Source organism: Lithobates pipiens, unplaced genomic scaffold (assembly GCF_037356315.1).
Source record: "Lithobates pipiens isolate NorthernLeopardFrog02 unplaced genomic scaffold, aLitPip1_a1.2 Scaffold_1, whole genome shotgun sequence".
NCBI classification, from domain to species: Eukaryota; Metazoa; Chordata; class Amphibia; order Anura; family Ranidae; genus Lithobates; species Lithobates pipiens.
Genome location: NW_027507685.1, coordinates 138674889 through 138699428, shown reverse-complemented (window position 1 = coordinate 138699428; position 24540 = coordinate 138674889). Strand labels below are relative to the sequence as shown.

General features: G+C 46.5%; 1 protein-coding gene across 2 annotated transcripts in view; it reads right to left on the bottom strand.

Annotated features, from left to right (window-relative positions):
• Positions 1-24540, bottom strand: part of TSC1 (TSC complex subunit 1) — a 127290-nt gene that overhangs the window by 20549 nt on the left and 82201 nt on the right. For both annotated transcript variants that reach the window (XM_077477611.1, XM_077477620.1), the window contains 4 exons: positions 20156-20708; positions 12580-12623; positions 1429-1595; positions 230-412 (listed from right to left, as the gene is read on the bottom strand). In XM_077477611.1, the coding sequence (XP_077333737.1) occupies positions 230-412; positions 1429-1595; positions 12580-12623; positions 20156-20708 (947 nt within the window). The remainder of the gene's footprint in view (positions 1-229; positions 413-1428; positions 1596-12579; positions 12624-20155; positions 20709-24540) is intronic.

Sequence of the window (24540 nt, the reverse complement as noted above, 5' to 3'; positions counted from 1 at the left end):
CTCTCTGCATCAATACACTGCGAAGACACATGAGGGAGTAGACACGTGACAACCTGCACTTACAGAATGTGCTCAGTCTGCCCCTCACTTCGGGTCAGAAAAGAATTAAGAGACATTGTCGTACAGCAAGAGTAATTTTAAAAACAAACTGCGGGGGGTGGGGGGGCAGGGGTTCGGGGACTTTTGTTTTAGAAAGATAAATGGATGTTGACCAGATTTGAAATGTTACCTGTAATTCCTGGCTCTGGTTGTAGAATTCCTCTCGGTCATGCTGGAGTTGCCGGATCTGGCTGTGAAGCTGGGTGACCACTGTGTCCTTCTCTTCTTGTAGCTTCTTGTACCGTGCCTGCTCCTTATAAAGGCTTTGTTTCATAGTCTGGAGATCAGATTCCTGCAACTTCAACTGGCCTTTCTGATTAAAAAAAATTTATATAATATATATATATATATATATATATATATATATATATATATATATATATATATATATATATATATATATATAAAAAATGTATTATAGACAAGGAATAAACTTATTGAGAGAAGAAAAAGGATGCTGTACACCCCAGGTAATATAAAAAAAAAAAAGAAAAAAGGGAGATGTCCCCCATGTGGGTTTTCTAGGCAGTGGATGGATAACAAGATAACGCGATTTACAATTATTTGGATTTTAATAGTAGCATGATCTCAAAAAAAAAAAAAAAAAAAAAAAAAAATCACAATGATAGTTAAAATATGAACTGTGGTACAGGAGAAATGAGAGCAGAAACACAAGTGAAACTGAACACAATGATATACCATGTTCAAGCACTAAAATAGGATATAAAGTGAAACCCGACTCGTTTAAGATGACCCGTGGGGTCAAAACGTGTCAGTTTTCACTTTATATCCTACTATTAAAATCAAAATGAATTTAAATCACATTATCTTGTTATCCATCCGCTGCCTAGAAAACCCCACATGGGGGACATCTCCCATTTTTAGATAAAAAATGTATTATCTCATATGAAATACTTAGCTTTTACCAAGCTGCTTATGAACTTTATAGACATGCCAGAGCTACCTGACTACAATAGGTGTCCCTAACTAAAGAAAAGAGTAACAAGACATAAAACAATACACCCAATTCTCCTAATTTTCTTTAAGCTGGAACCATAAATGTGTTTGATGCAGAAAGCATATTAGAACCTGCTCATCAGTATAATTTGGGTCAGTTATGTGGTTAGTGTGAAAATGTTTGGAGATCCGAGTTAGTGTTTTTAAACTGAACGGATGTCACCATTACAGAAAGTGAAGGGTAAATGTTATGGCTGTTGATAAAATTCTCTTTTCAACACAGATTCTCTTAGCTATCCGGAGATCAAATAGAGCACATTCCTGTGTTCCTGTCTAAAAATATTTTTCCCCCAGGAGTTAGAAAGAACTTACCATGGCCGCATTCTGTTCCTCAAGTGATGTCACCTTGATGACCTTGCGCAGAAGGCGGCGATTGCGCAGAGCATGCTGCTGCCTCTTGAATCGCTCATACAAAAGCTGGTTATGTAGAAGCACCAACTGGTTTCGCAGTGTGTGGATCTCATCAGTTGGGGGGGAACCTGATGAGTAAAATCAAGTCTATACAGTTGGTACGATGAACTAACAGGAGTAGAAAACCTGGAAAGGAATGCTGGGATTTGTAGTTCCACAAAGGAGAAAAAGATTCAGGCTGCATTAGATTCTAACAATATTGAATTACTGTAATCACTGAAAAGAAAAAAAAAAGTCAACAAAGTACCCAACTGAGGGTCACATTTTAAAAGGTTGACCTACCTGATCAGTTGATTAGGGCAGTTTACTTTTTTTTTTGCAAAGTACAAAAGAAAACGCACACACACACACACACACACTATATATATATTTGAGTTACTGTTGCCTGTCATCTTGAACCAGTCTGACCATTCCCCTCTGAGGAGGCATTTTTGTCCCCACAAAACTCCTGAAAGAATGTTGCGACATCTTCACTCCCACCATAGCTCCTCATAAATCAGTCGTTTAAAGAAGGGATTGTTCCAGGCGCCCTCAAACAAGGCATCATCAAACCCCTGCTAAAGAAACCCAACCCTAATCACCTCAGACCGATAACAAGCCTTAACACCATCTCCAAGATTATGGAGAAGCGGTAGTACAACGGCTACAACGCCACCTGGATACACAAACTCCTGGACCCTCTGCAATCAGGCTTCCGCCCAGGCCATGGCACAGAAACTGCACTTCATGATATGGGACAACGCCCTCAAAGCAGCAGATGATGAAGAATTCATGTCTCCTGGTACTGTTGGACCTCAGTGCAGCATTTGATACAATGGACAATACTTTGTACTCGTCTGCCTCACAGAAGTAGCAGGAGTCAGATTCAGATCTACAATGGTTCGCATCCTTCTTAGGAAATCGTTCTCAGACAGTGAAACTAGGAGCATTCACCTCTGAAACACAGGCAATCTCTTACAGAGTCCCTCAAAGATCACCCTTGTCACCAGTGCTCTTCAACTTATACATCAGCCCACTCCTCAAAATCATCAGCATATCAGACCTACGCTTCCACTCATACGCTAATGACACGCAACTCTACAGCCACATCGCCGGACAAAAAGACCATCATCAGCAACTAGAAAAATTCCTCACTTTGATAGACTGGATGACCACTAGCTCCCTCAAACTCAAATCGAAAACAGAGCTTCTTATCCTACACGCAAACCAAAATTCCCAAACCAAGACCCCTTGGTCACCACCCACCATCTTGGGACAGGCCAAGAGTCTCGGAGTCATCTTTGACTCAGAAATGTCAATGGATGCACAAATAGGATCAGTAGTCAGCTGATCTCACCATCTCCTCCGTCTGCTATGTAGACTCATCCCCTTCATTCCAAATGAGGACAAAGCAGTGGTAGTTGGAACAGTCATTAATTCACGACTGGACTACGCAAACTCCCTCTACATAGAACTACCCCAATATCAACTTGCGCGCTTAAAACTCATCCAAAACACGCCGGTGTTCTGCCTAATAGAGTCCGCCTATCAAATGCTGTCCGCTCCGTACTGCGCATGCGCAGTACGGAGCAGACGAAGCTTCGGAAAAACTCCGAAGCTGAACGGCACCTGCGCCGTGAGTGGAGGAGGTAGCCCCACTATCCAAGCGGACATAGGGTTGAGAATTTTAGAGGGCCCCTCGCGGGCGAGCTTTGCTCGCCACGCTTCGGGCTCGGCCTCGCTGCGCTCGGCTCTTTTTTATTCTAACTCTATGTCCACTTGGATAGTGGGGATAGAACCTGGACTCACGGCGCAGGCGCCGTTCATCCTCGGCAATTTTTGGAATCTGTGTCCCTGTGTACTGCGCATGCGCAGTACGCAGGGGACACCATCTGATGGAGGACACTATTTTACAAGACACCGGCAAGACTGATAACAGGAAAAAAACCCTGGGAATCCATCTCTCCTTCCCTGAGGAGCCTTCATTGGCGTACCGTAAAGAATCAGATCACATGCAAGACCCTCTGCCTCACCCACAAATGCACACAAGGAAACGCTCCACAATACCTACTTGAGAAAATAAAACACTATACACCCAATCGCAGCCTTCGATCATCTAACCAAAACCTCCTCCTCATTCCCAAATCCCATTACAAATCAAAGGGAGAACGGAGATTCGCAGTCTGAGGACCATGACTATGGAACGCTCTACTGACTTACATCCACATGGAAGAAAACCATCAGGCCTTCAGGAAAAAAAAAAAAAATCAGGACCTACCTCTTCTAGAAGCTTGACAACACAGGTCGAATCCAGCGCCTTAAGGCCTTCAGTTCGCATTTGTAGCGCTATACAAATGATTCATTCAAGATGACAGAAAGGCAACAGTAACTCAAATAACCACTAGTTACAACCAAAGTATGCGGAATACCATCTCTGAATGCACAACACATTGAACTTTGAAGCAGATGGGTTACAGCAGCAGAAGACCACACCAGGTGCCACTCCTGTTAGCTAAAAACAGGAAACAGGCTACAATTCACACAGGCTCACTAAAATTGCACAATAGAAGATTGAAAAAGCTTTGCCTGGCCTGATGAGTCTCTATTTCAGCTGCAACATTCAGATGGTAAAGGTCAGAATTTGGCATAAACCTGAAAGCATGGATCCATCCTACCTTGTATCAATGGTTCAGGCTGGTGGTGGTAGTGTAATAGTGTGGAGGTTATTTTCTTGGTACACTTTGGGTCCCTTAGATCAATCTAAAAGAGCACCTTTGGGATGTGGTTGAACGGGAGATTAACGTCATGGATGTGCAGCTGACAAATCTGCAGAAACTGCCTGATGCTATAGCAATATGGACCAAAATCTGAGGAATGTTTCCAACACCTTGTTGAATCTATACCATGAAGAATTAAGGCAGTTCTGAAGGCAAAGAGGTGTACCTAAACATGACTGTTGTGTATACATTACACTAATAAAAATAATTATACAATAATAAATATACACATCATACATGTATACACACACACACCTTGACAATATAATAAAGATTAATTGCCAAAAACCAACTGATCAGATAGATTATCACTCCCTTGGAAGGTTTAGGCTACATTGGCAATGTAGGCCGGTGCAAATTGTAGCAGCAGGAATCAGATTCCTGCTGCCGTCCACACAGCCAGCTATTACCTGCTGTGGTCGCTGTAGGAAGCACACACTGCACGTAATCACTGGCTGTGCAGAGTGACGCAAAACAGCTGCGGCCACCAGCGACCCGCCATTATAGTGAACGAGGCCAGCGGCCTCAGTAAGCTGTTGCAGTAATCCGCTTCAAGCCACTACAATTTAACTGGCCTAAATCACCGGTGTAAATGTAGCAATTCAGTCTTATAGTCCACAGAACATTGAATCAGAGGATTTAAGTGTGTTTTTTTATTTTTGTTGTTTCCCTGATCAACAGAAATATACTTTTGAAATATCAAAGATAAAACAGATTTCTGCAAAAGTGATTTAAAGGGTATGTAAACCCTAACAATGAACTTCTCTTGCCCCTTCTGCTCTGTTAAATAAACCATTGAAAGGGTTTTGTTATATCTGTCTGAGAGAATTCATCCCAGAGAAGCCCTGGGGGGGGGGGGGGGGTTAAAGCCCCTGAACCCACACATAAGTAAACACAGATCGCTCATCAGACAGCATCACATATGTGAATTAGTCTGGTGTGGCGATGATCAGAAACACCGATACTGGTGCAACAGGGATTAGGCACACTTTGGCTGGTGCAGCCAGGTGACATTGTACTGCTGTGTAGGTGATCAGAGTTAACGGCTGGCGGCACAAAGGAATTGTTCACACTAAACTTCTAACTCTGAACAAACGCTCCTATAGCGTTAGTAAGAGGGCTTTAGACTCACGTTTATGAGCTTTGGTATGGGCATTAAACTGACATTTTTACAAGCGCCATTGAAGAGCTAAAAACATTTCCCCAAACAATTTGTGAGCAGTTTTGAAGCATTTGAGCGCAAGGCGTGTCAAAATCACTCCACAAACCTATTTTTAAAAAGGAAGGTAACATTACAGGAAATAAACTAAACTAATTTTAAGGCCCTGAAACCGTACCACAATGCCTGCCAGCGCGTTTGCAAGACGTTAAAATAGACTTGAAGGGGAGGGTTTGAAAGGCATCAAACACCTCCAGACTTTACACGAGGCTTCAAATTTGGAGCGATAATGTGAACAGCACTGTGCTGTCCACTGTATCATTTTGCATAGGCATTTGAGGGACGTTAAAAATGTCTGCTTTCAATGCCGGTGTGAACTTATCCTAAAGCTCCAAACTATTCAATTTTCTGCAGGTTTTTGACTTCAGAGCTACAAAAAACAAAACAAAAAAAAAACAAAAAAACAAACACACAACAACATGTAGTGCAAGGGCCTGCCTGATTGCATACAAATTGAAAGTCTTGAGGTTTGACTTCATATTACATGGTTTTGGTAAATCTGAAAACAAAAATCTGCAGAAAATCTAATAGTGTGAATGGAGTCTAAAGGCCCATACACACGATCAGGCTTTTTGACAACATGCAAATTAGCCATTTTAAGGCAACATCCGACCGTGTGTACACTCCATCGGACAAACTTTCGGTTTTCATCGGACAAATGATGGCTGTGCGAACAAACTGACAACATAAGTCCGATGGAGCAAAGTCCGATTGTGTGTACAGAAAACCATCAGACTTTATAAACACGCATGCTCAGAACCAATGCAAAAGATCAAATAATACAGAAGTTGCCCAAAGGTGGCGGTAAAGAGCAGAAAAAAAAACAAAAACACGTGATTTGGTGAAAGTTCGCTGAAAGTCTGATCATGTGTATGCTTAACCACTTTCAGACCGGACCATTTTGCTGGTAAATGACCAGAGGTCTTTTTACACTTTGGCACTGCGCTGCTTTAACTGGTAATTGCGCGGTCATGCAATGTTGTACCCAAACAAAATTTGCGTCCTTTTCTTCCCACAAATAGAGCTTTCTTTTGATGGTATTTGATTGCCTCTGCGATTTTTATTTTTTGCGATATAAACGTAAAAAGACCGCAAATTTTGAAAAAAAATGATATTTTCTACTTTTTGTTATTAGAAAAATCCAATAAACTCAATTTTAGTCATACATTTAGGCCAAAATGTATTCAGCCACATGTCTTTGGTAAAAAAAAAGTCAATAATTGTATATTTATTGGTTTGCGCAAAAGTTGTCACATCTACAAACTAAGGTACGTTTTCTGGAATTTACGCAGCTTTTAGTTTACGACTGCCTATCTCATTTCTTGAGGTGCTAAAATGGCAGGGCAGTACAAAACCCCCCCAAATGACCCCATTTTGGAAAGTAGACCCCCTAAGGAAATTGATAAGAGGCATGTTGAGCCCATTGAATATTTTATTTTTTTGCCTCAAGCGATTGAATAATGACAAAAAAAAAAATTTTTTTTTTTTTTTTACACAAAGTTGTCACTAAATGATATATTGCTCACACATGCTATGGGCGTATGTGAAATGACACCCCAAAATAAATTCTGCTGCTTCTCCTGAGTATGGGGATACCACATATGTGGGACTTTTTGGGAGCCTAGCCGCGTACGGGGCCCCGAAAACCAAGCACCGCCTTCAGGCTTTCTAAGGGCGTAAATTTTTGAGTTCACTTCTCACTACCTATTACAGTTTTGAAGGCCATAAAATGCCAAGATGGCACAAAACCCCCACAAATGACCCCATTTTAGAAAGTAGACACCCCAAGCTATTTGCTGAGAGGCATGTTGAGTTCATGGAATATTTTATATTTTGCCACAAGTTGCGGGAAAATTACAAACTTTTTTTTTTTACAAAGTTGTCACTAAATGATATATTGCTCATGCATGCCATGGGCATATGTGAAATGACACCCCAAAATAAATTCTGCTGCTTCTCCTGAGTACGGGGATACCACATATGTGGGACTTTTTGGGAGCCTAGCCGCGTACGGGGCCCCGAAAACCAAGCACCGCCTTCAGGCTTTCTAAGACGTTACAGTTTTGAAGGCCATAAAATGCCAAGATGGCACAAACCCCCCCCAAATGACCCCATTTTGGAAAGTAGACACCCCTAAATTTAGGGGTACACTAGTGAGACTAGGTAATAAATGGCGGGTGCCCTGAAACTATAAAAAAATAACTAACCAACCAGCGTCACCTGTAACAGTTATATGGTGATCACTGGTGAAAGGGTTAACTAGGGGGCAATCAGGGGGCTTTATGCGGTAGTATATGGGGGTCCCTGGCGCTATAAAAAGCTGCGGCGAACCTAAATACCTACCTGCCTAACTAGCGTCACCTGTGACACTAATACGGCGATCAGAAAAATGATCGCTTATTAGGCTGGGTTCACACTGGAGCGATGCGGAAACGCCGCGAATCCGCGGCGGGTTCCCGCATCGCATGCCTCCCGGCGGCAGTTCACACTGCCCTATGCGAACTGCTGGGAGTGTCAGTGAAATGTTACTGACACCCCCAGATCAGTTCGCATATCGCAGTGCGATCTGCAAACTCGGATCGCATGGTGTGAACACCCATGCGATCCGATTCTGCTGCGGGCCAAAAAAAGGGTCCCGTGCGAATTTGCGACGGGTGCGGCGAATGGCTGAACTCGAATCGCACAGAGATCGGATGTGATTTGCACTGCAGTGCGAATCACATTCGTTCTCATAAACCGCTGCAATGTGAACCCAGCCTTAGTGACACTGGCGACGGGGGGTGATCACGGGGTTAAACCTTTATTGGGGGGGTTAGGGGGGTACATTAGAACTAAAGGGGGCTAACTCTAACTGCCCTAACAGTTATTACAGTCACAAATGACACCAATGCAAAAAAAAAAAAAAAAAAAAAAAAAAAAAAAAATGACATTGGTGTCACTGTGACTGGGGGGCAGGGGTAATTGGGGGGGTGATCGGGGGGTAAAGGGGGGGTGTGAGTGTGCCTGGCATGTTCTACTGTGTGTGTAGAGTGTTGGTGCAACTCACCGATCCGCTCTCCTCCGTGTCGGAACGAAAAATACCGACACGGAGGAGAGAATACATCACTTCCTCTCCTGTGTTTACATTACAGGAGAGGAAGTGATGTCACCGGGGATTTCTATTCGTCGGGAGCGATCGCGAGGGGGTGGCCATGAATGAATGGCCGCCCCCTCATCCCGGATCGCTCCCGGACGAAAACCGACCGCCGCAGGCACCGGGCGGGGGCCCGATCGGGCCCCCGACCCGCGGGAGGCAAGGGACGTACATGTATGTCCTTATGCCTGCCCGTGCCATTCTACCGACGTACATCGGCGTGCGGCGGTAGGCAACTGGTTAAAGAGGGATTCCACCTACAAAAAAAAAAAAAAAAAATATTAAAAGCCAGCAGCTATAAATACTACAGCTGCTGACTTAATAAATGGACACTCACCTGTCCCAGGGTCCAGCGATGTCAGCAGCCGAGACCAATCGATCGCTCGGCTCTCGGCTGCTGCTGCCGCCATTCTAGGTGAGGGAATCAGGAAGTGAAGCGTTACGGCTTGACTTCCCGGTTCCCTACTGCGCATGCACAAGTCACGCAGCGCAATAGGAATGGTCCGCGCTGTCTATGACCCGTGTGTGTCCCAGCAGACAGAGCGGCGGGACAGGAACCAGCAGACTCCTATGGGAGTCTATGCCCGGAAGAGGGTGCAAATACCTGTCTTAGACCGGTATCTGCACCCCCTCCCCCCTGAAAGGTGCGAACTGTGACACCGGAGGGGGGGGGGCAGGGTTCCAATGAGCAGAAGTTCCATTTTAGGGTGGAACCCTGCTTTAACAAGTTCACGGCCAATGTCCTTTGTACAGAAATCCATGGGAAAGTTTGTTTAAAGTTCAATCTTGTGTATAAGGCTTAGGAGTGATATTAGAGCAGCTAGCCATTGTGCATGATTAAACGCCGCAGCAGTACAATTTATTTTTTTCTTCTACACTTATTGATGATCACTCTGCAAGACAATGTTCCCTTGGGCCAAACTAAAGTCAAAATTAAACATGTACCGTATATACTCGAGTATAGGCCGACCCGAATATAAGCCGAGGCCCCCAATTTACCCCCAAAAAAACTGGCAAACTTATTGACTCGTGTATAAGCCGAGGGTAAGACATGCCTGTCCATCCCTGTGTGTGTGTCCGTCCATCCCTGTGTGTCCGTCCATCCCTGTGTGTCCGTCCATCCATCCCTGTGTGTGTGTGTGTCCATCCATCCATCCCTGTGTGTGTGTGTGTCCATCCATCCATCCATCCCTGTGTGTGTGTGTCTCCATCCATCCATCCCTGTGTGTGTGTGTCTCCATCCGTGTGTGTGTGTGTGTGTGTGTGTGTGTGTGTGTGTGTGTGTGTGTGTGTGTGTGTGTGTGTGTGTGTGTGTGTGTGTGTGTGTGTGTGTCCAGCCTACCTGTGTCCCGAGCCTTTGTCCCGAGCCTCCGTCCCGTGCCGAGCCTCCTTGCCTCGCCGCCGTGCCTTGCCTCCGTCCCGTCCCGTGCCGTGCCGTGCCTTGCCTTGCCTCCGTCCCGTGCCCTCTTCGTTCGTCGGCGCCTCGGCGGCCATTGTAAAATTCAAAAGCTGCGCCGCCGCCTTCGCCTGTGATAGGCGGAACACTGAATTTCCCAGCAGCCTGTGTTCCGCCTATCACGTACATCGTATCATCCTCGTCCGTAGTACGAGGATGATACGATGTCCGTGATAGGCGGAACACAGGCTGCTGGGAAATTCAGTGTTCCGCCTATCACAGGCGAAGGCGGAGCCGGAGGCGCGGCTTTTGAACTATAGAATGGCCGCTGTCTGTCTGCTCGACACGCTGATCGAGCGGGCAGACAGCGATGACTCGAGTATAAGCCGAGGGGGGCACTTTCAGCCTCAAAAAAGAGGCTGAAAATCTCGGCTTATACTCGAGTATATACGGTAGTTATTTTTCCTTGTTGCAAATGTCCCAAGGCTCCCAACTACATCAGGTTTTTCTATAGGATTTCTTTATACTGGTTATAAAAACTCTACTCTCACAAGCCTTCCATGACTTGTGAAGATGGCACACTTAGGATTATATGCTGTGTTTTCTGATTACTAAAAAGGGTATGCTCTCATGGCCAAAATGACAACTGAATTTCTACTATGATTTCTCCATCCGGCTACCATTACAGTCCTTCAGGATTCTTTGATTTATACAGATTTACCAAAACCATACAATACGAGGTCAAATCTTAGGAGTTTCAATTTGTATGCATTCAGGCAGGCCCTTACACTACATGGTTTTGGTAAACCTGAAGGAAAAACTCAGCAGAAAAAACAATAGTGTGTATGGGGCTTTACAGATAGTTAAAAGATCAATGGTGTCATTGGGAACTTGTGCGAGAGGCAGAAATTGCCCAATGCTGAAGGAATCCCTAGCAACCTCTGGAGGAACCCTGGTTGATATCTCTGTCCTAGATATACATGTACTTGCACATGAAACAAATGAAACACCTTGACTACAAAACAGGTGACCTTCATTTTAACCAATTATTTGACTGATGATTTAGGTGGTTCACATTAAAGTATTTTTTTTTTTTTTTTTATTTATTTAAAGCAGTTCTCCACCCTAAAGTGGAAGTTCCGCTTATCTGATCCCTCCCCCCCCTCCGGTGCTACAATCGGCACCTTTCAGGGGGGAGGGGGGTGCAGTTACCTGGATAATCCAGGTATCTGCACCCACTTCCGGGACAGACCGCGCAGATGCCCCGCACCCCCCGTTGTGTTCTGGGAAACACAGTCCCAGGACACAGCGGGGACAAGCAGAGACGCGCAGCGCGACTCGCGCATGCGCAGTAGGGAACCGGGCAGTGAAGCCGCAATGCTTCACTTCCCGATTCCCTGACAGAGGATGGCGGCGGGGGCAGCAGCGAGACGAGCGATCGCTCGTCATCTGCGGCCGACATCGCTGGACCCTGGGACAGGTAAGTGTCAATTTATTAAAAGTCAGCAGCTGCAATGTTTGTAGCTGCTGGCTTTTAATATATTTTTTTAAGGTGCAGAACCGCTTTAAAAATAACAAACATGTTACACTTACCTGCTCTGTTGCAGGGGTTTTGCTCAGAGCAGTCCAGATCCTCCTCTTCTCGGGTCCCGCTTGCGTGCTCCTGATTCCTCCCTCCTGTTCAGTTCCGCCACAGCTCCATGTATCCTTTGAGACACAGAGCCGTGGCCCAGCCCCATCCACTCTCTCCTGACTGGCTAACAGCGGGAGCCACTGTCTCAGCCAATGAGGAGTGGAGTCACAGGCAGCTGCAACACTACTGCAACATCACTGGATCTAGATAAAGCTCAAGCAAGTATTAGGGGGGGATGCTGCCAACAGAAGGTTTTAGAATATAGAATGCATCAAGACATAAAAAAACAAACAAAACACAACAAACACACAATCTGCCTTTACAAGCACTTTAAAATGAGGTGTAGTCTTTGTAGGCATTTTTCATTGTTTCTTCATTGTAAATGATTTACATCCATTTACAGAAATCTTTTTATATCTGACATTAAAGACAAATATACACATAAAGCACACTAAAAGTAATTATAAAGTGTCCTGAGATTAATCACAGGATTTCTGTTATCCATTGTAAAAAGGCAAATTAATCAATTTGTTTATTACACATCATAGGCACATGTGATCGCTAAAGTCATCGGTATTGGCAAACTAATCTGCGCAGGTAGTTTAGGATTCCCCTTCCGCCTGACGTTTTTTTCCTCTCAGTATTTCGGCTACTGGATGAGTATTTGGGAAACAGACTGTTCCCAAGGCAGTTTATGTACAGATAAATCAGGCACTTTTAAAAAAGAAAATTTTGAAAATCTAAAGAGGTAAAGGATTCAGGATAGAAAATCTGGCAAGGAGACTTATTTGGTCACTGTGTTACACTGGCCATGTGTGTAGCTAAACTGACTTCATGAAACCCTCACCTAGACATAAGCATGGCTACAAAACATGTACACAATTGCCTGCCATAAAACAAACAAAAAAGTCATACCTCCAAAATGAGTCCAGTCAGCGGATTTGCTGGGTAAAGGCAACCTAAACAAAGTAGAAAAAAAAACATGAAATGTTAAAACAGGTTTTCCAACAATGAACAGAGCTGCAACTGTAATGTGAGATATATGAAACCTAAAAAAAAAAAAAAAAAAAAAAAAAAAAAAATAAAGGGATAAGTTCACTTTTAAAAAGGAAAAAAAAAAAAAAAAAAAAAAAAAAAAAAAAGAAGGTTAAGGGAAATAAAACGTTCTCTTTAGTTCGCAGTGCATTGCACCCGTGATCAGATTGTGGGTACAATGTCAGGCTTCTGCAGAAGATACTCAGTACAGCTGTCTGCCCATAACTCCCATAAGGGTTGACACAGTTACTAAAGAGCAGGAAGAGTATTGAACTACAAGGGCACTCATCAGCTCCTCATAGTTTGATTACTACAAGCAGTCTGCTGCACTTGTAGCTCATTTATTTCACAGATCTGTGTGAATGAAAGATGCGGCTGGGCAGGTGGAACCATGCAGTTTTTAAAATTGTAACAGCGGGTGCAGGGAGAGGATACACTGCCCGCTGTCGCTTGGGGGGAATCGGGGAGAGATGTGCAGTAATAGGTTACAGCCTAAATATGGGTGCAACAGGTTACTAAAAATGTGAACTTAGCCTTTAAAGTGGAACTCTAGCCAATCAAGTTTTTTTTTTTTTTTTAACAGTAGACAAGGGTTAAGAGAACCCCTACTGTGCACTAGCTTCCATTGTGATGATTTCCCCCTCACATCCTATCTTGGTAACTGGTAGTGATTGGAACCCACAGTAAAAAAAGAGAAATTTTTCCAGTGAGGATTCAGATTGCAATAAAAACCAAAGCTGGTTACATACAACTTGGTCGTACTATGTACTTCTGTTCCAAGTCAGAAACATTGACACCACCATCAAGGACCTCTCCCTTCTAGTTTCATGGGTGAAATTCTGAGCATCTTGCTTTATGAGTCACTAGACCAAAAGACAGATAAGGACATTTGACAAGACGCTGACTTTTCTAACCTGCATTTTAGTTCTAGGTCAGTATAATCAGAAATATACAGTCCAGTGAATTTGCATAACAGCCATGCAACTAGCATTTTCAGATTTCCAATCAACAGCAGGCCCAACAACTTAATATAGAATGTGTCAAATACATATTGAGAGGAATTTATCAAAACTGGAGCAGCCAAAATCTGCAGCAGTGCATGCCAACCTTTCAGCTTCTATCGTTCATTTTTTTAAGCTTGACAGAACAAGCTGAAGATAGAAGCCAATTGGTTGCCCTGCACAGCTTCTCCAGATTCGGTCTGCACCAGTTTTGAGAAGACTATAGATGGCAATAGATGGAGGAAATTTCTTTCCTGCAACCAAGAAAAGGTGAGTGCTCCTAAGTGACAGACTTTTTCACACCAATGCAATCTTACTGTATAATCTTACTTTACAGTTCTCTATACTCTGTTACATGACATCGCAGAGCCATAAAATAGGACTCACCGTGAAATCCTTTTCTCTGTAATTCACCGACCGACACAGCTCCTCTCTAACAAAATGGGTTGTTAGCCCAATCACTGGAGATTACTAGGCAAAGCTGTAATACAACACTTCAGAACTTTTAGTTCCGCCCAGGGGGTGGTCCCTAGGCTACAATCCCCACAGTCTGCCCTAGCAGCCTCAGTACGTCAACAAGTAGTATAAACTTAAAGAGAAAAAAAAAAAAGGGGAGGGGCGGGTGCTGTGTCGGTCGGTGAATTACAGAGAAAGATTTTACGGTGAGTACAAAAAAAAAATCCTATTTTCTCTTATATTCACCGACCGACACAGCTCCTCTCTAACAAAATGGGATGTCCCCAAGCAGTGCCAAAACAGCATAAAAACTTCATCCACTATGGCAAGTAGGAATTTGTAAAACTAAACCCACAAAAATAAAAAAAATAAAAAAAAAAAAAAGCAGCAGTGTGTGGAAAAACCCCCATCTTAACCAGGTATCCTCAACAGGAGTGACCCCCAATGCCGTAACCAACTGCGGAAGTAATGCAACAGTGCATCATCATAACAATGCTGCGTTATTTTGAAAAAACAGGAAAAAATATTGATTGCATATTCAATTGCAACTACGCGGCCGCCTGCAAAACTTTGCGGCCAAAACAGGCATCCGCAGATGCACTGACGTCTACCTTGTAGAACTTGGTAAATGCATGGACAGACGACCAGGTCGCCACCTTACACACCTGAGTGACCGATGCTTGGTGTCGAAAGGCCCAAGACATTCCGACTGCCCTTGTAGAGTGGGCTGTGACCGGAAAGGGGGGCACCTGCCCCTTCAGGGCATAGGCTTGTACTACAATCTGTCTAATCCACCTAGAAATGGTGGCCGACGAGACCGCCATGCCCTTCTTTGGACCAGCCACCGAAACAAACAGCGAGTCTGACTTCCGAAAGGGAGCCACGGCAGCCAAATACACCTTCAGGGCCCTAACCACGTCCAGAGCATGATGGGTGCATCGGGTTAGGACACAGCGACGGTAATACAATGTCCTCATTGATATGAAAAGCTGAGACCACTTTCGGCAGAAAGGATGGTTGCGGACGCAACACTACCTTATCCAGATACGGCAACTTGCAGGACAAGGGGGCCAGTTCCGAAACCCTCCTGGCCGATGTGATGGCCACTAGAAAGACCACTTTCTGGGAATGAGTCAGAGGAATCTCCCTGATATTCTCAAACTGTGGTTTCTGAAGTGCCGACAACACCAGGTTCAAATCCCACAGGAGGTAACGGAGGACGCCCAGGAGGGACTACGTGTCGTACCCCCTGAACGAAGGTACTCACTAAGGAGTGCAATGCCAGGGGTCATTGAAAAAAAAAAAAAGACAGCTAAGGCTGAGATTTGCCCCTTAATGGTGCTTAATGCCAACCTCTGGTCCACTCCCTGCTGGAGAATTAGCAGAATCCTGGATATGGAAAAGGATCGCGGATGCCATCCTTTCTCCTCACACATGGAGATGTAGGCCTTCCAGGTACGATGGTATATCTTCCGAGAAGATGATTTCCGTGCCCTTAACATAGTCAGAATCACGGAGTCCGACAGACCCCGTTTCCTCAACACCTGGCTCTCAATAGCCATGCCGTTAAAGCCAGCGATGGTAAAGCAGGATGGAAAAAAATTGGACCTCAAGATAGGAGGTCCTCTCACAACGGCAGTCGCCAGGGAACGTCTACCACCAGACGCACCAGGTCTGCATACCAAGGATGCTGAGGCCAATCTGGGGCAACCAGAATCACTGGGATCCCCTCGGCTTCCACTCTGCGAAGCCGATGTGGCAACGGTTTCAGTGGAGGAAAGGCGTAGATCAGCTGGTACTGATCCCACAGAGGCACCAGCGCGTCTGCCCACGGATCTCTTCTGGACACGAATCTTGGCACCTTCCGATTGAGACGGGAGGCCAGTAGATCCACATCTGCCTGAAAGTCTCTAGATGCATAGTCCGCCTGCCAATTCTCCACTCCCAGGATGTAAATGGCCGACAGGGCCGGTACGTGTTGCTCTGCCCACCGAAGTATGTGAGCAACCTCCCGAGCAGCAGCTGATCTTCTTCTTCCCCCTTGGCGATTTACGCACGCCACAACCGTGGCGTTGTCCGACTGTATCCTGACCGGATGCCCTTGAAGACACACCGAACCATGTGTGGAGAGACAGCCTGATCGCTCTCAATTTGAGCAGGTTAAATCAGCAACTCGGATTCCTTAGTCGACCAGAGGCCCTGAACCGACTGAACCCCCATCACTCCACCCCAGCCAGATAGACTGGTGTCCGTAATGATCACCGTCCAGTTCAGAGGAAGGAATGATTTTTTGGACTGAATCACCGGGAACCTCAACCACCAGATCACAGAGTCCCTGACTGGCTGGCTCACCTGGATCTGCCGATCTAGGGACAGCTGAGAAATGTCCCATTTTAACAAGAGCTTCTTCTGCAGCACTCCAGAACTGGGCGTAGGATACTGCCTCGAAGGAGGCTACCATGAGTCCCAGTACTCACATGCAAAACCGGAGCAACGACCACTTGTGGTTCATTAGTAGTTTGACCACGGATCTGAGAGTCTGCAATTTGTCTGAAGGGAGAAAAACTCTCGCTTCCCTGGAGTCCAACAGCAAACCTAGGTACTCCAGACGCTGGGTCAGTACAATCACCGACTTCTTTAGGTTAAGCAGCCATCCAAATTCTTGCAGGGTCTGCTTGGTGATTGCCACATCCTTCTCTAATTCTGAGGCGGAAGATGCTCTCAGGGGGAGATCTAGGTAGCCCACGATTGCGATCCCACGTTGTCTTAGCAACGCCAATACTGGAGCCAGTACTTTGGTAAAAAGAGAAGAGCCACAAATTGGTAATGGGCTTCCCCGACTGCAAATCGCAGAAATTTTTGATGCCGAAGGCACATGGGTATGTGCAGGTACGCATCCTGGATGTCTAAGGATGCCAGGGAGTCCCCTTGATGGAGTGCAGTGGCTACTGAGCAAACGGATTACATTCTGAACCTCTGCACTTTTACAAAGTGATTGAGGGCCTTTAGGTCCAAGATCGGACGTACCCCTTCCTTCTTGGGAACCACAGATTTGAGTAGAATCCCTGGAAGCATTCTGATTCCGGAACTGGTACGACCACCCCGTGATTCAGCAAATCACTTACTGCCCCCAACAGGGCCTCCTGGCGACCCGCGGCTACAGGTATGCTGGAGGGGGAAGAATCTGTTTGGCGGCCAAGAGAGAAACTATCTTGTAGCCTGTGGAAATCAGATTGCAGACCCATTGGTTGGATAAACCGGAGGACCACCGGGCTGCAAACCCCCGAAGGAGACCCCCCCACCCGAGATATGGGTGGGGGCAAACCTTCATGCGGTCGCATTTTTATTTGCAGGCTTGTTAGGCTTGCGACTCCAGGGACGTTTTTGACCGTCCGTGGGCATCCTGTCAGGCTGGGGACATTTCATTGAAGCTCCGGGCAGACGAAAAAAAGCAGTTTGTCAGCGAAAAAAAGAGGGCCCTTGCCTACGGCGTGGCTCCTTAGCTTTCCTGGCCTGTGGGAGTAGAGTACTCTTACCCCCAGTGGCATTTTTAATAATGTCATCTAACGAGCCTCCAAAAAGCCGGTCGCCAAGGAAAGGCAGGTCCGTCAGAGCTATTTTGGATGCCTGGTCAGAAGACCAGCATTTTAGCCAAAACAGGCGCCTCAGCACCACAGCTGACACTGAAGCCCTGGATAACAGAGGGAGAGTATCCAGGGCCACGTCACAGACATACTTAAGGCCTTGCACTAGTTGGTCTGCTAGTTCAACGCAGACAGGGGAGGCCTGTTGCTCTCCCAATTCGCGGTGAAAAAATTTTGCCCACTCAGTCAGTGTCTGCGGCACCAGTGCGGATGGCAACACAGGTTGCACGGCTGACTCCACAACCGTAAACAAGGAACTAGCCACCGCATCGCCCTTCCTGTCCGTGGGATCCTTGAATGCAGGAGTCCCCTCAACCAGGATCGTGGTTACTTTAACCTGAATACTGGGGGGGGGGGGGGGTCCACGACCAGAGGAGCTGACCATTTCTTGAGAAGGCTTTCCTCAAAGGGGTAACGCACCGCCATGTATTTGGTATTTGGGGACCGAAAAGGTCTGTTGCGAGCGACCATATTCCTTGTAAATGAACTTGTCAAAATAAGTCTGATAAGGGGGAATACCTTAGATGAACATGCTGGCTTGTGGGACCGAAAAGGGACCGGTACATCAGCAGAAGGATCCGCTGGCCCCTGAAAGGGTATCGCGCACAGCTGTGATAAGTGCTCCAACAAGCGCTTTGTCGCGCACGGACCCGGACAGGGACTCATCCTCACTGTCCGAACGGTCCTGGTCAGCGTCATCTGACAAGACAGAGCAGGGGTCACCGGCCTCAGCAGGACCCGAGTCTGCGTCAGAGCTCCCCCCAGAGGACAGGGGGACAGGCATGGGCCGCTTTTTAGCACCTCTTTTTTCCCACGCACTGCCTCTATCTTGACAACGAACAAATTGAGGACTGCTGTCAGGGTGTCCATAGGGACCGCGCAGTCCGCAGGTGACCCGGTTTCAATTGCCTGGATTTCGGGGGAAGAAACACCAGTTTCTAAAGCCATGCTGACCCCTATCCCGGTCTGTCTCCCGAAGGGGACTTAGGACAGTGAAATTCCCACCCTCCTTGCTGCCACTGACAGGGGTTCCAACCCGCCGGACTCACCTCCCACGAGGAGTTCTTCGCTGTTTTACAGCAGTGCCTGTAGAGCCCTAGCGCTCCCGGATGCAGAGGGAACAAAGGTGTGTCGGTGGCAGGCCGTCAGCACGATCAGTGAACGATCACTGAGCGATCTGAAACACGTGTCCAGATTACACAGAAAGCCTCCCAGCGCTCTGTTATAACAAAACAAGAAGCTGAGGGCACAGGAGCTGCTGCTAGAGCACAAAAAAAGTGGTCCGGTGTCCAAAAAATGGCCGCCAGTGTTCTGAATAGGGAATCACCGGGAAAATGGCCGCTTGAAGCCCAGAAGCATGCGGTCCATTGCCCACACTGAAAATGGCACGAGAGGCAGAAAGAAAACATGTGGCAGACACAGTGAGTGCTGCACCAACACAGGGACAAACCTCACAGGACCCTCCGTGAATAAGCACTCAGGACCCAGACACCCCAGCACAGCCAGAACCCAGGTGAGAGCCCAGGGCACACATACACACACAGCTCAGTATCCATGTAAAGCCCCCTGAATCGACCTCTCAGGGAATGCCCAGCTGCTCAACCCAGCAGAGGCAGGGAGAGCTGTACATACCAGTGCTGAAGAGCTGGCAGACATTCCATCGTAGCCAACTCCTGATCAGTACAGGGAAGTCTACTGGCCCGGCATACTGTGACGCAGACATCAGTAGCCCAGTCATATGTATGCCCCGGAGCATAAAGCTCACCGACCACCTCTGGAGCTGAGGTATGTCATGGCCTGCCGAGCTGTAGCTGCGACCTGCACACGCTCGATGGCCGGACTGGGGAGACTACAAGGATAAGTGAACCAGCCTGTCACCCAGCTGGCTGTTGATAGAAGAAGATCACAGGATCATTTATCTTGCGCAAAAAGCCAAGCTTCAGCATAAATAAAAATAAATAAAAAAAACATGGACCTATGGGCCCGCAGGGTTCCTAGGTGTATCTCCTTCACTAGGCAAAATAAAATTGAGGTTGCTAGGGCAGACTGTGGGGATTGTAGCCTAGGGACAGAAGTAAAAGTTTTGAAGTGTTGTATTACAACTTTGCCTAGTAATCTCCAGTGATAGGGCTAACAACTCATTTTGTTACAGAGAGGAGCTGTGTCGGTTAGTGAATATAAGAGAAAGTAAGTTTGTGCAGGAAGGCTTTTCTCCTCAAACACTTCACAGGTCAGAAGAGGGAGCAGTCAGCTATTTATTACCTACAAAAGGGTCACTGACTGCAGGCCCTTCTCTGATTGATGTGCCAACATATCTTCTTAGTACTGGTCTAGGGGTCCATTGCCAGCACTTACTTGTTCAGCTCTTTGGTATGGGCGTCAGCACCTAGCTGTATGAGCCGGTCAAGCACCTCCGCGGGAGAGACTGACGTGCTGTCATCCTCGACTTCCTCGTTGCTCCCTTTGAATTTTTTGTACAGCTCTTCTGTCTTTTTGGAGATGAAAAGGCTTGCCGTTTTAGGCAGAGCCAGCTCAAAAAGGTGCTCATAGGGGGCAGGATTGAAGCAGGATCTGCAGTGCGCCTGAGATTTGCAAGGGCTTGGGGTAAGAATGGTTCTGTCACTGGGCAAAGAGTTAGTAGTCTGCGACTTCCCTGAGTTGTCATTCTCTGTGCCGTTTGGTGGCTCAATGGGAGTGAATGCCTGTTTAGAGGTGTCCTGGGACCCATGGCAGTTGAGCTTGTCAGCAGCTCGGTTGTCACAGATCTGGGTCACATTGCAGGTGTAGTTCTTTTTCGGAGGGGTAGGCTGGCTCTCATGATGAAAGAAGGGGGAATCAAAGCCTCCACGACGTACAACAGGCTCATGTTCAGATGTTGTGATCTGACACAGCTCCTGGGATATAGCAGCTGCAGGAAAAAAAAAAAAAAAAATTTAAATTCAGGGGCTTGGTTATTGTCCAGAATAGTACAAAGCGCCATTTTATTATTATTGTCTTAACCCTGGCCTAAAACGAAAAATAAACATACAAAAAAAAAAAAAAAAAAAAAAAAAAAAAAAAAGCAAACAAACCACATGTCTCAAAAAGTTTGTAATGTTTAGACCTCTCTAAAAAAAAAAACAAAAAAAAAAATTAATAAATAAATTGTCCTGGCTTCTGAAAAGATTAGGGCTGTTAACAAGAAGTGAACCTTCTAAGCTATACACACACACCTGGGAGTACGTGTGTGCCTACCCAGCTTTAAAGCAAAACTGTGCTTTGTCTATGAAGGACAAATCAAAAAGAATCCTAAATGCACCTCTCCACAATAGCAAATATTTATCTCATCGCTACTTCATTCAACTGCCAGGGGTGAAGACAATACCCAGTAGATTTGCTTACAGAGGAGCATGTGGCATTGCAAGTGTTTGGTAACTGGCCCATCACATGGCAGCAGAGAGTCTTTGGCCATATGCAAGCTCAGACATGAGCCCCCCCCCCCCCCCCCCCCCGCCCCCCCAAAGCTTGTATAGTCCTGTGACAGAAGTGGTGAGAGAGGACAAAGCACAGGTTGACTTTAAGAACAATTGGAATAACTGGTACCAAAGTGGGATCTGTTCCTACCCACACGAAGTGTCATCATGAGTGACACAAAACAGAGGAAAGAAAGAAAAACAAAGAAAGAAAAAAAGGAAAGAAAAAAAAAAAAATATAGGATTTTTGTACTCACCGTAAAATCCTTTTCTCTGTAATTCACCGACTGACACAGCTCCTCTCTGTAACTAAATGGGTTGTTTAGCCTGCCATTAGGAGAACTAGGCAAAATTGTTACACTTAGTGTAGGGGGGAAGGACCCTGTGCTAGCAACCATCCCCAGCAGATTCAGTACATCAACAAGCAGTATAACGTAGAGAAAAGGGAGGGGGTGGGTGCTGTGATGGTCGGTGAATAAATCCTATTTTCTCTTATATTCACCGACCGACAGCTCCTCTCTAAATGGGACGTCCCCAAGCAGTGCCAAATGAGGAGTGGGGAAAAAAACAGCATAAAAACCTCATCCACCATGACAAGTGGGAACTAGTGAAACTAAACCCACAAAAAAACAGCAGTGTGTGGAAAAACACCACCATATAACCGGGTATCCTCAACAGGAGTGATCCCCAAGACCGCAACATTGCGGAAGTAATGCAACAGCGCATTAACAAAACAGTACTGCGTTTTTATCGAAAAACTTTGCGGCCAAAACAAGCATCAGCCGATGCACTGACGTCTACCTTGTAGAACTTGGTAAATGTATGGACAGACGACCAGGTCGCCGCCTTACACACCTGAGCGACAGACGCTTGGTGTCGGGAAAGCCCAAGACATTCAGGTTGCTCTTGTAGAGTGGGCCGTGACTGGAAAGGGGGGCACCTGCCCCTTCAAGGCGTAGGCTTGGACTACAATCTGTCTGATCCATCTGGAAATGGTGGCCGACAAGACTTCCATGCCTTTCTTAGGACCAGCCAATGAAACAGTGAGTCTGACTTCCGAAAGGGAGCTGTGGCAGACAAGTACACCTTCAGAGCCCTAACCACATAGAGGGCGTGAAGGGCCACCTCCTTGGGGTGCTTCAGCTTAGGACACAACAACAATGGTAATACAATGTACTCATTGATATGAAAAGCCGAAACCACCTTTGGTAGAAAGGACGGTTGCGGACGCAACACCACTTTATCCCTGTGGATAACCAGATAAGGCGACTTGCAGGACAAGGCCGCCAATTCCGAAACCCTCTTGGCCGATGTAATGGCCACTAGAAAAACCACCTTCTGTGAAAGGGTCAACAGGGGAATCTCCCCGATATTCTCAAGCGGCGGCTTCTGAAGCACCGACAACACCAGGTTCAAATCCCATGGGGGTAACAGAGGACGCACAGGAGGGACTACATGTCGTACCCCCTGAACAAAGGTACTCACTAATGAGGGAGGAGGAGGAAGAGGAGGGGGAGGAGGGGGAGGAGGAAGAGGAGGAGGAGGAGGAAGAGGAAGAGGGAAGAAAGAAGAGGAAGAGAGAAGAAAGAAGAGGAAGAGAGAAGAAAGAAGAAGAAGAGAGAAGAAAGAAGAAGAAGAAGAAGAGAGAAGAAAGAAGAAGAAGAAGAAGAGAGAAGAAAGAAGAAGAAGAGAGAAGAAAGAAGAAGAAAGAAGAAGAAGAAGAAGAGAGAAGAAAGAAGAAGAAGAAGAAGAAGAAGAAGAGAGAAGAAAGAAGAAGAAGAAGAAGAAGAAGAAGAAGAGAGAAGAAAGAAGAAGAAGAAGAAGAGAGAAGAAAGAAGAAGAAGAAGAAGAGAGAAGAAAGAAGAAGAGAGAAGAAGAAGACAGGGCTGAAATATACCCCTTAATGGTGCTCAACGCCAATTTCTGGTCCACTCCATGCTGAAGAAACAGCAGGATCCTGGATATAGAAAAGGAGCGAGGATGCCACCCTTTCTCCTCACACAAGGAGATGTAGGCCTTCCAGGTATGATGGTATATCTTCCGTGAAGATGATTTCCGTGCCCTCAGCATAGTTGGAATCACCGAATCCGACAGACCCCAGTTCAACACCTGGCTCTTAACAGCCATGACGTTAAAGCCAGCGATGGTAAAGCAGGGTGAAAGATTCGACCTTGAGATAGGAGGTCCTTCCTCAGTGGCAGTTGCCAGGGAGCGTCTGCCACCAGACGCACTAGGTCTGTGTACCAAGGCCGCTGAGGCCAATCTGGGGCAGCCAGGATTACTGGAATCCCCTCGACTTCCACTCTGCGAAGCAGACGTGGCAACAGTTTTAGTGGAGGAAAGGCGTAGTTCAGCTGGTACTGATCCCACGGAGCCACCAGCGCGTCTGCCCACGGATCTCTTGTTCTGGACACTAATCTCGGCACCTTCCAATTGAGACGGGAGGCCAGGAGATCTACATCTGGCGTGCCCCATTTCAGGCACAGCAGCCTGAATATCTCCGGATGCAAAGCCCATTCTCCTGGGTCCAGAATCTGACGACTCAGATAGTCCGCCAGCCAAATCTCCAGCCCCGGATGTAAATAGCTGACAGGGCCGGAACGTGCCCACCAAAGTATGTGAGCGACCTACCGAGCAGAGGCTGAGCTTCTTGTTCCCCCTTGGTGATTTATGTACGCCACAGCCGTGGTGCTGTCTGACTGTATCCTGGTCACACGTCCTTGAAGACATGTCGACCCTGTGTGGAGGCACAGCCTGATTGCTCTCAATTCGAGTAGATTGATCGGCAACTTGGATTCTTCTGTCGACCAGAGGCCCTGAGCCGACTGAATCTTGGGGGGGCTGATGCCAGGCCAAAAGGAAGAGCCACAAACTGGAAGTGGGCTTCCCCTACTGCCAAACGCAGACATTTTTGATGCCTAAGGCAAATGGGTATGTGCAGGTAAGCATCCTGGATGTCCAAGGACGCCAGGAAGTCCCCTTGATGGAGTGCAGTGACTACTGCACGAACTGATTCCATTCTGAACCCCTGCACCTTTACAAAGTGATTGAGGGCTTTAAAGTTCAAGATTGGAAGTACCCCTTCCTTCTTGGGAACCACAAACAGATTTGAGTAGAACCCCTGGAAGCGTTCCGATTACGGAACTGGTACAATCACCCCATGATTCAGCAAGTCCCTTACTGCCCCTAGCAGGGCCTCCTGGCGAACCGAGGACATGGGTATGCTGGAGGGGAAGAATCTGTTTAGCGGCCAAGAGAGAAACTATCTTGTAGCCTGTGGAAATCAGA